This window comes from Electrona antarctica (genome assembly GCF_951216825.1).
Source record: "Electrona antarctica genome assembly, chromosome: 1".
NCBI classification, from domain to species: domain Eukaryota; kingdom Metazoa; phylum Chordata; class Actinopteri; order Myctophiformes; family Myctophidae; genus Electrona; species Electrona antarctica.
Window position 1 is genome coordinate 46,239,233 of NC_136806.1, and position 15,340 is coordinate 46,254,572.

Genomic DNA, 15,340 nt, shown 5'->3' on the forward strand with positions numbered 1-15,340 from the left:
ATGAAAAAATGGACAAAATAGGGGGTGTCTACTGAAAGAAAGCAAGATAATTTCTGATATGAAGATAAAATCCATGTAATTTTACGCAATCTTAAAGGGAACATTTAAATTGATGAAAAAAGCTTTAAAAAATAAATTGTGGTGACTCAATCGATAAAATACACCTTAAAAGGTCAGAGGGACTGCAAATCGTACCGGTTTCGTGGAATGACTTCCATGGAATGACTTCCATGGGCACCTTAATCATTGTTGTCGAGGAAAATATGAATGTTTCTCATTCCTCATCCCACCTGGTCCAGTTATTCATCACAAACCCTCTATTTGTGCTGTAAATCACATCTGGTTGTGCCAGATGACTGTCATTAAGATAACCGGTGACAACCAAGTGAAGAAAGTAGTATGTACAGTATGTCTAGTGGAGAAAGTAGTATGCATAGTATGTCTAGTGGAGAAAGTAGTATGTATAGTATGTCTAGTGGAGAAAGTAGTATGTATAGTATGTCTAGTGGAGAAAGTGGGCAACATGTAACACAGGTTTTGGTCCAGAGTCAGTGAAGGATGATCAGATGTGATGTTGTGGCTGTTCTATGCGGTAATTATAGATTCCATAGGATTCCATTATGTGACCAGATTTGACCATCGCAACCCCCCAACCCCCAGGAGAAAAACCTTGGGTTAATAGCACAGGCAGACTTTTCACATATTAGAGCATGTCTGAAATAAGTGTCAGAGCTGAAATCGTAAATATGAAATAAATGCTTAACCCATTTTGGACTGAGGCCGATTCTAAAAAGGCCTCTAAATCCTGACCTAAGCTTTCTGAAAAACTTCAAATATTTATATAGCAGCATCAAAGTTTTTTAAGAGGGGTTCCCGTCCAGAAGGGTTAGAACACCAAAAGGGGTTCCCGCCCAGAATGGGTAGCTAGGTGTAATGTTAGAGACCACAGAAGTGAACCTTTCAAGCCTGTTTTCTCAATTCGCTGTTTTCTGCAAGACATTACTCTATAAGCCATATCTCGAAAACTGGTTGGTCAAACTAAACAACCAATATGTCAATTTGAAGCTATGATTCCCTGCTTTCATATGACATGAAAACGAAAATTCAAAAAATCCAATGGCAGTCCCTCAGTCAAATTTGGCCACATATCACTAACCCATCATCATAGAACAGAATTAGGCCATGCCCCAGTGTTAAAAATGTGACAGCCACCCAGTGAGACCCCTCATCTCACAGCTGTATATGTCACATTTTCTGATTTTTACATGAGGATGCTACTCTGTGTAGTACTTCAATTAACATGAACAAAAAGCCGAGTACGTTCTGCTATAATTTCGATAGACAAGTGCAGGGCCGTACCGTGTCATGTCATGTGAGTAATTTGTGTGGTAATCTTTATACATACTTCACCAATATATCAAAAATGTTTTCTTTTTTTTACACGCAGACTCTCAACTACACCCCAATTCTCACACTCGTAAAGGTCCTTGCAGATTAGACACTTTTTTCGGAAAAGAACTAAACCAAAAAACGCAGCAGTGTGCAGTCTGTGCACTGTGCGGGGACCTTTACTTTTACTTCAGGCCCTTCGGGTTTTCCACATGTGCCTCTGTTTCATGATGTCATGCAACGTACTGTAGCAGCATTGAGGGGATTTACAGTACATGTACAGTACAAACCCTGTTCTTGGCCATGCTGTAAAATTATAGGATTTTAATAGCTGTTGAAAATCCCATGCTCTGACTTGTCCAACCAAGCTTCAACAGACACAGTACATTACTGTAGTCCTCCAGCTCAGCTAGTGGTTGTTGATGGATTTTATGACCGAAATGTGCTTTTTCTGGCTGTCAGGCAGCAAATAAATCTTATCAAAGACTTCTGACAGATGAAAAGACATGTAGTATAACCTAATGGCTGAAGTCAATTTCGAGTCAATTTCCAACTAATCGGCAGCCCGCACACAATGTTGTACTCTAGCCCCACTTTCATTTTTCACTCAGGATCAGATTACGGCTCAAACATGTAACCGAATACCTGATTTATACTTTAACACGTATTTATCTACAAGTCATCAGTATAAATCATCAGTATAAAGCAGGCATAATGTTTGTGAAAGCATTGGTTTGACTAAACAACAGCTGAAGCTACATAACGGACTGCCATGAAGTCCAATGTGTGTCTTGTGTTAAAAGAAATAAAAATAAAATAAAAAAATGGTTTGCCCATGGGGATAAAAAGAAGGCTGTGGAATAATTCAAGACAAATAGATTTCTATTTCTGATTTTAAGAAAATCTTTTCTTCATTATGTTTCAAAATAAAATTGGCAAACATAGCTACTGTAAAATGTGACTCTTTTAAATTTCATGCAGTATTTACAGTAACTCAGTCATTGGTGTAGTAGTTAAATAGTTTATCATTTATCTATCTATCTACTGTCAAGATTACTTTTTAAGTTTGGGATATTTTCCCATAGATTTTGGCCCACATTTGCTGAAAAGGCGATACATACATTGGGCCCCCCTTTGAAATGGCCCCCATACAATACTTCCTTTGAATAAACACGTTGAAGAATTCTTTTGTGGCTTTCTCGAATTTCAGAACTTGTTGTGACTACTCTGCTTACCTCGTCTCTTTAATCATGTCAACACTGTGTGTGTGTGTGTGTGTGCGTGTGCGTGCGTGCGTGCGTGCGTGCGTGCGTGCGTGCGTGCGTGCGTGCGTGTGCGTGGTGTGCGTGGTGTGTGTGGTGTGTGTGTGTGTGCGTGTGCGTGCGCTGCGGTGTAGGTGATTCTTAATAAAAAAGGATAATGGAAATGTTCTGCGTGCGTGCGTGCGTGCGTGCGTGCGTGCGTGCGTGCGTGCGTGCACCGTGCACCGTGCACGTGTGATTGATCTTCAACATAATAAAGATTAACAGAGACCTGTCCGAGCAGCTCTGATCTCTCACCCACATAGAGCCATACCACAGCTGTGTTGACACATACTTATTCTTTTCTGTGCCTTAAATATGACGCTACACTGCTAAATCCTGAGAGTTCAATTAATTTACCATGTCTTGGTCCGGAGTTTGTAATGTACTGTCAGGGTCCGTAACGAGGCAGCCTCAGTTCGTGACACGGCGCGCAGCCAAGTATAAATCAGGTATTATACCACCACCTCTGGGCATCAGTGACCCTCAACTGATCTTAGATCAGATCCTGTCTAAAGGGTGGAGTGCATCATCGTCCTCTGCATTATTTCCTTTGAAAAGGAACAAGCTATTTGATATTCTGTTCACTGCTGTGCCAGTGTTCAACAACACTTGATAATTAGACATGCTAGCAGTACAACTAATTAATGAAATACTATCTACACTACAGTATGAATATACAAGTCTGTCTTCAACTGGATTGAAGTCTGTCTTCATGTGGATTGAAGTAAACATATATATATATATATATATATATATATATTTTTAGTATACTGTAAAGATTTCATTCTTTGTGGTGATATAACTAGTCAAAGAAATGGCTGCACACAACCGTTACAGCTACATTTATTCACACAGCAATGTTTCATCAATGAAGCCAATTAATAAACCTTGACAAGGCGTGAAATGAGTCACTAGCAATGAGGAGGAGTGTGAGGCTATTTCTTTGTACCTCATTAGATGTGCATTCTACCTGCCATTGATGAGCTAGTAGTGGCATAATTACTTATGCACATTTATTAATTAATTCAGTAACATCCACTAAGTATTAATCAAATAAAAATAAAAGAGAGAAATACTTATTTCTCAATAACTGAACCAAAAGAAGATAATGGAGTATACAAGTCACTAGCCTTGGATCAAGACTATAATAGATGTAATTTATCGAGAATGACTTTTACTTTGGTATCTATCGTAGATACAAAAGTCAGACTCAATAAAATACATCCAAGGCTAAGAAGTCACTATACTATTTTAACGATATACGACACAGACGACTAATGTTTTGATGCACAATGCATCTTCTTCAGGGTCAAAAACGTTTTCCATTGAGAAGGAATCCATAGATCTGTTTCTGGCACATTGTATTGTGAGAGCATTGACCTCTGATTGTACAGGGTCTGAAATGAAAAAGATGCCTTCAACTCTGAATCTGTCAGTTCCACTGACAGTTTTAGTGTAAAACTAATTTCTAAGCTCTCCCCTTACATGTCCTTCTCTCCCTTTCCTCTTCACTGTTTGACACCAAACAGCTAAACAGCTGTGTGGCAATAGTTTAGGTGTGGTGTTTAATGTTTGATCTGGGATTGAAAGGACAATTTTACACCCTCATGTAGACAAGGAAGACTCACACACCGGTATGCACTATGCACACGCACGCACGCACGCACGCACGCACGCACGCACGCACGCACGCACGCACGCACGCACGCACACACGCACACACGCACGCACACACGTGCATTCACAGACAGGTAGGCACATGCACAGTATAGCCTCTTGCGCACAGGCACACACATGCACGCACACACACACACACACACACGCACACACACACGAACAAACACGTGCATTCACAGACAGGTAGGCACATGCTGTGCACAGTATAGCCTCTTGCGCACAGGCACACACACACACACACACACACACACACACACACACACACATACGATCCCTCGTATACAGTACAGTACAGTATACTGTAGATTAACCTCATGGACGTGGACAACACACACACACACACAAACACACACACACACACACACACACACACACACTCGCGTGAGCACACTCACATGCACACATGTGCACACAAGATACAAAAGCATGTGCACGTTGTGCAGTCCTTTATAAAAATGGGCACACACACACACACACACACACACACACACACACACACACACACTCTCACATGTAGGTAGGCAGGCGTCATAATTGAGCAGGACAAGACAGAGCAGAGCAGCGGTGAGCCACTCCTTGAGAGATGTGCAGAAGCATGCCCTCTGCACCTCCTCAACAGGAGGCCTCTTACAGGAGCACGCCCTCTGCACCTCCTCAACAGGAGGCCTCTTACAGGAGCGAGCCCTCCGCAGGGGGCCTGTTAAAGGAGAACGCCCTCTGCACCTCAGCAGGAGGCCTCTCACAGGAACAAGCATGCCCTGCACCTCCGCAGCAAGCATCGTACAGGTGGCCTCTTACAGGTGGCCTGGAAAAGCTGCCCTACTTTCATTGTCAACCTTAGAAGCATGCATATGGTGTTCCGAAAGTCCATCTGACAAACAATGGTACAGTCCTCAAAATGTATTTCAAAGTAAGAGGAATTGAGATACCTAAAGTACAATCTGGGAACCCATCTGGAAACAAGAAATTATGACATAGTCATATTTGTCAGGTGAAACAAGCGCTGTCTCTGTTTTGTTTTTTTAGATTTGTTTTAGGCTTTTCTGCCTTTATTGATAGTATCAAGTGAAGATGAACAGGAAAGAGGGAGAGAGAGAAGGGGAGAGACACGCAGCAAAGGTCGTCGGGACTCGAACACGCAACGCGCTGTCAGGCCAAAGCCTATATGTGACATGTGCCTGGACCACTTGGCCAGCGGGCGCCCCCCAGCGCTGTCTCTGTTGTGCTCCTTTTTTTCTTTTTTCCTGCTCTCCAGTTAGCTCATAACATTAGCCGGTGTTATCCGGCGCTCCGCTAGTCCGCTCCGCACTGCGGTGTTTATGTCTATGGTTGGGTACACACATTAACGCGGTGCACGTGTCAGCTTAGGAGGCAGCCAATCATGACTAGGTTGCTACTACGCTACGTTTCAGCGGCGTTTCAGAGTATGGGGTCAGACTCCCACTGGCTTAGGCAGCGTTTCAGAGTATGGGGTCAGACTCCCATTGATGACTAGGTCGCTTACATTTCATGAGCTTCAAATGTAGAACTCTGAATCTGTCTTGAGAGATTACCTAAAGTAAGACTAGTGAGTACTAGGTGTGTGCCTGTTTGCATGTGTGCGTACAGTATGTGTCCAATTGACAGTAATTAAGACTAATGGAAATACATGTCCCAGCAGCTCTGAAGCATACCACACACACACACACACACATGATCCCTCGTATACAGTACAGTACAGTATACTGTAGATTAACCTCATGGACGTGGACAGCACACACACACACACACACACACACACACACACACACACACACACACACACACACACACACACACACACACATCCAGATGTTTAACACAGAAAGACAGAATTGTGGTGTGTTATAAAAGTGCAACCTCATGTGCTGTGTGTTGTGTTGTGTTCACATCGGTCATAAACAGATGACAAGATGTGGCTTTGAACATTTGCTCCCCTAAGGAGGAGAATACTGTGTCAGGTGTGTGAATGACACTTATAGGTAATGGTACATTTATATTCTCCTTTAGTAAACATAAGCTTTTCAATTTTCATCTCCTTATAAGTGAATGTCTTTCTCTTTCTCCTCCCACCTCCCTCTTCTCCGTTCCTCCTGCGCCTCCAGGGATAAACTCGGAGGTCAAGTATAGTCTCCTGGCGGGAGACGGGGGCTACTTCTCCCTGGACGAGTTCTCTGGGATCCTCCGACTGGAGCGAGCCCTCAGCTCCGAGACCCTGCCCGCCTTTGAGCTCAAGGTGAAGGCCACAGACCGCGGCCTGCCACGGCAACTGTATTCCGTCGCCACGGTGACGGTGAGCGTGATCTCCCTGGACGACTACCAGCCGGTGTTCCTGAGCTCGGAGCACACAGCCCAGGTCCCAGAATCCCTTGCGGTCGGGGCGGAGGTGCTGAGCATGTCCGCCCTCACCAGAGACGGCGGCTTGGAGCCCGTCGCATACAAGATAGTCTCTGGGAACGAAGACGCAAGGTTCCTGCTGGACCCTCAAACAGGTGAGGGCTCTTTCTCTTGACTGTGTCACTCAAATTTGTCTATCTTCACTTTATCCATTCGCACTTTCTCTTGACTATGTGCCTCGGGCTCTGCCTTGACTATCTGCCTTGGGCTCTTTTTACTCTCCTCGTCAGTCTCTCTCAGCTTTCCCTTCGTCCTTTTTTCCTTTCTCTGTTTTCTCTTTCTGTTTCTCTTAAGCCTATTAAAATGTATCTAGTCTATGGACAGCTGTCATATGAGGTTGTGAGCATGTGAGAGAGAGAGGGAAAGACTGAGGGAACTAGTGAAAAAGGGAGACATGGGGGACATTTTGTTATGAAGTGAGTTTTATAACTTTAGTTGGTTACTAGGTCACACAGCTTTATCATATTCTTCTTGTTGGGAAAAACTGCTTTTGAACCACTGCTTCAGGCTATACCCAAGCTTCTGCGACGGTCCTTTTTAGTTGGGAGCATAAAAAAGGGTATTGTGAATATACAGAATTTACCAACAGCAGCAGCTGTCATCTAAACAGAAAAACACTAGACAGATGCTGATCCAGATGCTGTGTTACACGTCAGACCTTTGATATCAGAAAACAAGCGTTCCATGTAAAAGCATACACATCGAACAGCTTTGTTTGGCTCTGTGTTTGAACGCAAAGCCTGCATTAGTGTCCAGTCTTCTTTATGCCACTATGTTGAGATAGAAAAGGTTACAGAGTTGGGGATTGAAATTACAACAGTGCTGACAGTTTGAAAAACAAAGAGGCCACCATCACAAATACTCAAATTGAATTAAAATGTAGTGCATAAAAACATAAAAAAAACAAAGGACGAGTAGGGCAATTTTAGCAGCAGATACAGTAAGTCAGAACAAAGTTGTTTAGATGCTCAGTCAGTACTCATTTGGTGACAAACAGATTATATTCGTGAGAACTTTTCAAGTGGTAATAATCATTCAATCATTCAATGTCACTAGCTACAAGCTTTGTAGTCGCTTACAGTTGAAATCAGTTAACAGGTTTCTAAAACAAGGCAAACACCTTTGGCAAGGTTGTCATATCTCCTGTAATTCTGTCATCAATGTGCATGCTGAGATGACATACTCATTCAGTATTCATAACTGTCCATGAGAAGGTGGATACAAATTGATTTGTAGTCAAAATCATGCAGCAAACAGACAGGATCTTCTCCTTCCAAGGCTTCCATCTTGTTTGTCCTCTCTCCTCAGCCCATTCCATCCAAAGACCTGCTACCTCTGGGTGTTACCGTGTTGGCACAAAGCCAGGAATTCACTCAAAAGAAGTGTCAAAATATTTGATCTCCTTAAAGAAAAGCACCCTTTGTCCTGAAAAGGAGTGAATGTAGACCTAGCCTTACGCTCAAACAGATAAAACAAGAAGATAAATCATATTTGCCATTATAGTAGGCTATTAAGTATCTTGTGTCTATTTTACACATTTACAGGTGTAAGTGAAGTTTTTTGGTTTAAAAAAATCTGTATTTATTTTTTTATGAAAGGCTTCATCTATACTCCCTTAGTAGGAGGTTTGGTAACCTTTGGTCTCCCTGTCACTCTAGCTCTTTACTAAACAGAAAATAAATCAATCAGGAAAAAGAACCCATTTATCAGCTTCAATGTTTGGAACTCTGACAGTTTGAAAGACAAAGAGGCCACCGTCACAAAAACGCAATTTGAATTCAAATGTAGTGCAGGAGAAATTTATAAAAACATAAAAACAAAGGACGAGTAGGGCAATTTTAGCAGCAGATACAGAAGTCAGAACAAAGTTGTTTAGATGCTCAGTCAGTACTAATTTGGTGATTATATTCATGAGATAGATCTTTTCAAGCGGTCACTAGCTACAAGCTCTGTAGTCGCTCACAGTTGAAATCCTCAGTTAACAGGTTTCTCAAACAAGGCAAACACCTTTGGCAAGCGTGTCATACCTCCTGTAATTCTGCAATCAATGTTCACGCTGAGATGACATGATTTTGCTCTCTGTCGTTAACATCCCGCCACCACCACCGCCGCCACCTCTAGTTTAAACCTCACGGTTTTTGTAATCCATTTTTTTGCACCCAGTGTCCACTGTCTAGTAGTATACAGTTGGGTGCCACCGATATTGTCCCTTATCATTTGACCCATTTAGGCCTGACCTCAAAATTTAAAAAAATCCTTATAAATCCTCCAGTTTTCTGAAATAAATATTTTCACGATTTTTCAAAAATAGCAGACCTACAAGCTCGTAGCGCGCCACTCGGTGGCGCGCTATGAGCTTGTAGATCTGCTATTTTTCAATAGCTAAATTATAACATAATGTTTAAAACACCAAAAGGGTTTGCAGATCACGCAAACCTCAGCAAAAAGAAAAGGACAATATCGATGGCCTCCAACTGTAATCCTGGGCACTGAACAACCTCTGCCAACCTGGGGAGAGCAACGGACTTACCTCATGCTTCCTTCCATGCATGAGAAGTCAAAAACCACTTCTTTTCACCTGACAGGGGGGAGTTTCCCCGGTTCGACGTAGCGCGTGGAAGGAACACGTTATTCCAACCAGTTCCTTTCCCCTCCATCAGGCTGGTATGGCCAGGTGGAGGCATAGAGACCAGTTTTTAGTGAGGGTACCTACACTAGGGCAGAGGTTCTCAACCTGAGGGTCACGACCCCTCGGGAGGTCGCCAAATTATTTTGGGGGTCAGTAGCTGCGAGGCGACAGTGCTAGTGACTGCGCCACTGTGCTCCCTGCTGCCACCTCTAGTGAGACCGTCTCATCGAGCACTGACAGCCAGAGGGAGGATCGCTGTAAAACACTGCTGTAAAACACTGCTGTAAAACACCCCATATTGACACAACTTTGCATTCAGCATTGATTTTCTTCTGAATGGCATTTTGATCTCGCTTAACGCATTGTGAGGTGATAATGACTTAAATGGGATAATGACTTAAATGTGGTCTTTTTTTTATTGATTGAATAGTTTATTAGACAGAATGTAAAAACAGCGTACAGTCAGAGTACAGTCAAACACAATATATTAGTAAATAGTCTTATTTGCAGTCTTATTTCCATTTAGGACCTATGCAATCAATTCATAGATATGACAAGAATAATAAAAACAAAATTCAATATCATCACAGGTTAAAAAGAAAAATCAATATCGTCACATGTACAGGGAGGGGGAAAAGGAAGGGGGGTGATCATTTCTTCTCCCTTGTTTTCAGACCTGTTTTAAAAGATGCAAGTGAACTCCATTTTTTTGAGGGAGGGGGTCAGGGCATTCCATGCTTGGGTGGCAGTGCTGTAGAAGGACAATTTACCCACATTTGTTTTGAAAGTGGGTGGTACCAGATCGTTGTTCTGGCTCCCTCTAGTATAGTGGGTGGGTATGGGGGTGGAAGTGGGGGGTTCAACTGCGTGTACTAACTAGTCTATTGACCATATTTATACAGTGGCTCTTACACTCTTACTTCATACTCAGTATTCATAACTGGATACAAATAATTTGGATACAAAGAGATGTTTATTAACTTTGTCTCTGCTATCTACGATTCTCAGGAATGCTGTGCCAAGTCAGAATCTACTATTATGTGGACAGTCCTGATAGAAATCCATTTGTGATTCAGTCACAAAGACATACACTTACTGTACATATACTGTACATGAACATATGCACGCACGCACGCACGCACGCACGCACGCACGCACGCGTGCATGCACATCTGTGGCAAACCTCCCAAATCCATGCTCAGCTTTTTAATTTATGCAATATTTTCTATCATGCTACTCAAGTTTAGCATGTTGGTTTATGGTTTTGTGTGCGTGTGCGTGTGTATGTGTGTGCGCGTGTGCGACTGTACGTGTGTTGTGTGCGTGCGTGTGTGTGTGTGTGTGCAGTGTGCACATGTGTGTGCACGTGTGCTTGCGCGTGTCTTTCAAGCGCAGACATAAAGAGGACCTCTCTCATGGGTCTTGGTGTGTTTTATCTTCGCAGACAGTCTGTTTAACACTCCACTCTTTGTGTCTCCCTCCCTCCCTCTCTCCCTCTCTCTGTCTCTGCATCACTCTGTTTCTCTTCCTCTCTTGGTCTGGCGTAATACAAAGACAGATGTGAAGACTGATGCATGACTTTGAAACAATGTTCACACATTGTTGTTTTTATTATGCCTTTTAATCTTTCTCTGGCTCCAGGCTTACAGGGTAATTTTTGTGTCTTGATGAGTTTCTATGATCATCTTGATGTATAATTACTACTGCTTCCATTTGATCTCAGGCAAATGATTGAATATCATCGTCAAACTTTATGACGATGACACCCAAGATGATATTATCATCTTGGGTGTCATCGTCATAAAGTTTTGGTGTTATAACACACACACACACACACACACACACACACACACACACACACACACACACACACACACACACACACACACACACACACACACACACACACACACACACTAGACATGCAGTTTCAAACTGCAGGGTATGACTATTGATCAATCTGTCTCTACCTGCCTGATTGTCATCCGTCTATATTGTAGATTGATTTATACTTGCATGCGAGCCAGTGTTGCATGACAAAGATAGCTGATCTACAAGCTCACATCTCTGTCACATGAGGCTTTAAATTGTGTAATGTCACAAAGATTATATAGGCTTCTACCTTGTTAAAAGATAATTGTGTATCTTGGAAATTAAATAGTCCTATTAAATAATAATAATAATAAAAATAAATAAAAAATAAACGGCTGGCCCAGACCGGCCTGGACTGGACCGGCCGTTCGGGAGTTGTCCCGAATTTCCCAATGGGGCAGCGCGTCGCTGCAATGAGCTCATAGATCTGCTATTGTTGTTGCGCAATACACCAACCTCGCAACCAAGAATAAATGAAAGTATAAATACATTTGTGGGACTGTTCAGTGGGGTTCATGTTGGTTCTCTGTGACATCTGGCACAGTTCAGTGGGGTTCAGTGGGGTTCAGTGGGGTTCAGTGGGGTTCATGTTGGTTCTCTGTGACATCTGGCACAGTTCAGTGGGGTTCAGTGGGGTTCAGTGGGGTTCAGTGGGGTTCATGTTGGTTCTCTGTGACATCTGGCACAGTTCAGTGGGGTTCAGTGGGGTTCATGTTGGTTCTCTGTGACATCTGGCACAGTTCAGTGGGGTTCATGTTGGTTCTCTGTGACATCTGGCACAGTTCAGTGGGGTTCATGTTGGTTCTCTGTGACATCTGGCACAGTTCAGTGGGGTTCATGTTGGTTCTCTGTGACATCTGGCACAGTTCAGTGGGGTTCAGTGGGGTTCATGTTGGTTCTCTGTGACATCTGGCACAGTTCAGTGGGGTTCAGTGGGGTTCATGTTGGTTCTCTGTGATATCTGGCACAGTATGAGTGTCAACTGCAAGTTCAACTCTATCATCGCTGTCGGGCAGAAACCTCTTATCTCCATATTCTAACGTTTTGTTTTGAGTGGTGCAACCACTCCTAGAACCAGCAATGTCCGTCCGTCCATTCCTATGTCTCTGTCTGTCCGTTTAGGGTACCAACAGGGGCGCTGTTGCACCACTCACTTCAGACGGGTCAGATTTTTGAGGGACGCTAGCCCCTCCTATACGCAGGTTTAATGTTTGTCTTTAGTTCAAAGTTTGTTGACAACGCATTGACAATGAAGGGAAAATTTGCGTCATAATGTGTCATTTACGTCATATTGTCTCTTTATTGGTAATGGCGTTTAATGTTTGTGTTGGCACCGTTTGTTTTACATCACCATTACATCACCTAATCAACATGAGTTAGACTTTAATATATTAGCGCCCATCACTTCACACGGGTGTGATTTTTTTTAAATATTTATCATTAATATAATCATTACTTGATCCCTCTGTCTTCTACACCATAAGTATCAAAAGTAGCAGATCTGAAAGTCTATCTGCTATTTTTTAATTTGAATCCTGAAAAGTGGTGCTATCAAAACCAATTGCTTTTAGCTTGTTAACCAGTGGTCACGTGTCAAAAGCCTTTTGGAGGTCCAGCATGACCATGCCGCAGTATTTGCCATCATCCACCTCGTGTTTGATGTGGTCACTCAAATAGAGGAGGCATGTGTCAGTGGAGTGGGATGTTCTGAAGCCAGATTGAAATTCGTGCATTAATTTATTTGCGGCAAGATACTTTTCAAAATTTCAACCTGTTCATAGACCATCACTTTCGAGATGGAGCTAAGAATAGGGCGGTAGTTGCTGGGGTCTAATTTCCTCCCTTTCTTGTGCAGGGGGGTTACTTTGGCCAGTTTGAAATCTTGGGGGACCTGTCCCTGTTTGATGGAGAGGTTTATTATAGGGAATATTGTCATGGCCAGTGGTCTTGTGGGGTTGAAGGGCACTCCGTTTTTTAAGTACCTCCTCAGTTGTTACCATTGTCAGCTTAAAATCATCTTTAAAAACACCTAGATTTTTCACATTGCAGTCAGTATGTCCGAATTCATCCATGGCTCAGAGCGGGTTTTGACCCTGATGGTTCTCAAAGGAGCCATGCTGTTTAGTACTGATGTAAATTTGGTTGTGAAGCCAAGCCATGCTTCCTCGACTAGTGGGTTCCTGAGCTCATCGGACCAATCCAGATTCTCCAGTTCAATCCAGGTACTCAAGGTGGTTTGAGTGGGTTTGGTAATTAGAGGATTTTCTCTGCACCCTCCTCCTCAGCTAAGCATCCCTCAAGTATATCATAGAAGCCTTGCTGGTCAGGAGGTCTGTAGGCTGTGCCGACTAGTACTGATTTAACATTTTTGAAAATGAATTCAACCCACACAGTTTTAATTCCATCATGCTGCAAGTCAGTACGAGTAATGTATTCAACATACAGTACATGCAAACACCTCCTCCATTTCTGTTTCTATCATTTCTGACTATCGAGTAATCTTCAATTTCAATCTCAGGGTCCTTGATTGATTCATCAAGCTTGGTTTTACTGAATCTCAATATGTTAGAGTTACCATTTAGGAATATTTCTCTAATTTCGGCCAGTTTGGGATAGAGGCTGTTAACATTCAGATGAAAAAAATGTATACCCTTGGTGTTGAGGATTGAGCTGTTGATGTCAGCAGTTGAAAAGTATTCAAGATCGATTGAGACTGGAGACAGAGTCGGGGTGGGGGTCAGTCCATTGACCAACAGTGGCGCTATGTTTGTGTTAAAGCCTGGGTATCGAGGCTATGTTTGTGTTAATCTGGATGTTTGCTAACAGAGCAAACAGAGCAGCTATTGGAAGTCAGCATTGAGAACGCATTCACAACTGCTTGCAAGTGAGCGCACGCACACACGCATTTAAGTTGAAACTGCAGTTCTCAAGTTTGCACTTCCTGGGAATGCACATGCATTGTGATGTAGACTTTGGCCCGGTAAGTAACAACACCAGGTAATAAAATATCAAAGTGTGGATTAGTCTCCGACTATGCAAAGAGCTGGATCTTGGCTGATCAATAAACATCTGTTTGTAAACCAGCGCACAAGATAGTGCTTGTTTGAAACCTGACTGTCCCGCTTGCATAAATATGCTTGGTGGGTTATTATTGTTGGATGGTGTCCCGTCTTATCTTAATGAAGTGTGGGCTTCTAGACTGGCAGGCAGCCCAGGAGCATGCAGTACTGATGTGTGACTTTCTGCTGCATGCAGACGCTGCTGGTTCCAGCTCAGCCTCATCAGCAGACACATAGCTAGGGACACAGTAAGAAGACACCGTTTATTTTTTATTTTTTTATTTTGTTTTCCTTTCGCTCCCTGCGAGATACTGCATTACCTGTACAACTGCCGTCGGTACGAACAATACAAAATAAAAGTGGGAAAAATGACCATTCAGAGTTAGATTTACACTGAAACGTTTTTTGCTTTGTGCTCAGGGTACACCTGAATGGTTGAGAAAATACTCTGAAAGTGTTGAGCAAACGGCAGGGATAGACAGAAAGACAGAGAGGTAAAGGAAAGAGGAAGAAAGGATGAAATCAGAAGCACAATGAGAGAGAGAACAAGAATGACATCATGCACACGTGGTAATAAAACCTGCTGATCTACAGTATAAGCTCATAACTCATTGCACCGTGCCACAGTGTGCAACCAAGTATAAATCAGGCATTATAAGACGAATCACTAATGTTTCTGCATCTTTGGAGAACAATGGACATATCATAGTGTGTGTGTGTGTGTGTGTGTGTGTGTGTGTGTGTGTGTGTGTGTGTGTGTGTGTGTGTGTGTGTGTGTGTGTGTGTGTGTGTGTGTGTGTGTGTGTGTGTGTGTGTGTGTGTGTGTGTGTGTGTGTGTGTGTGTGTGTGTGTATCCTACTTATGTGTCTTGTGTGTATAAATCTTGTGTTGTATAGGCCTTGTAAATGTTGCCTGACAGCAATACCATTTTCACTTATTTTCTTCTCATTTATGGAATTTCTTAGATTTTTCTGTTATTTCTTCATGAAGTTACT

At 42.7% G+C, this 15,340-nt stretch overlaps 1 protein-coding gene across 1 annotated transcript in view; it reads left to right on the forward strand.

Annotated features, from left to right (window-relative positions):
- The window catches only part of fat2 (FAT atypical cadherin 2), a gene marked incomplete at its 5' end in the record, with an annotated part of 88,444 nt that overhangs the window by 39,028 nt on the left and 34,076 nt on the right, over positions 1-15,340 (forward strand). The window contains one exon of the mRNA XM_079497184.1: positions 6,494-6,880. Coding sequence (XP_079353310.1) covers positions 6,494-6,880 — 387 coding nt within the window. The remainder of the gene's footprint in view (positions 1-6,493; positions 6,881-15,340) is intronic.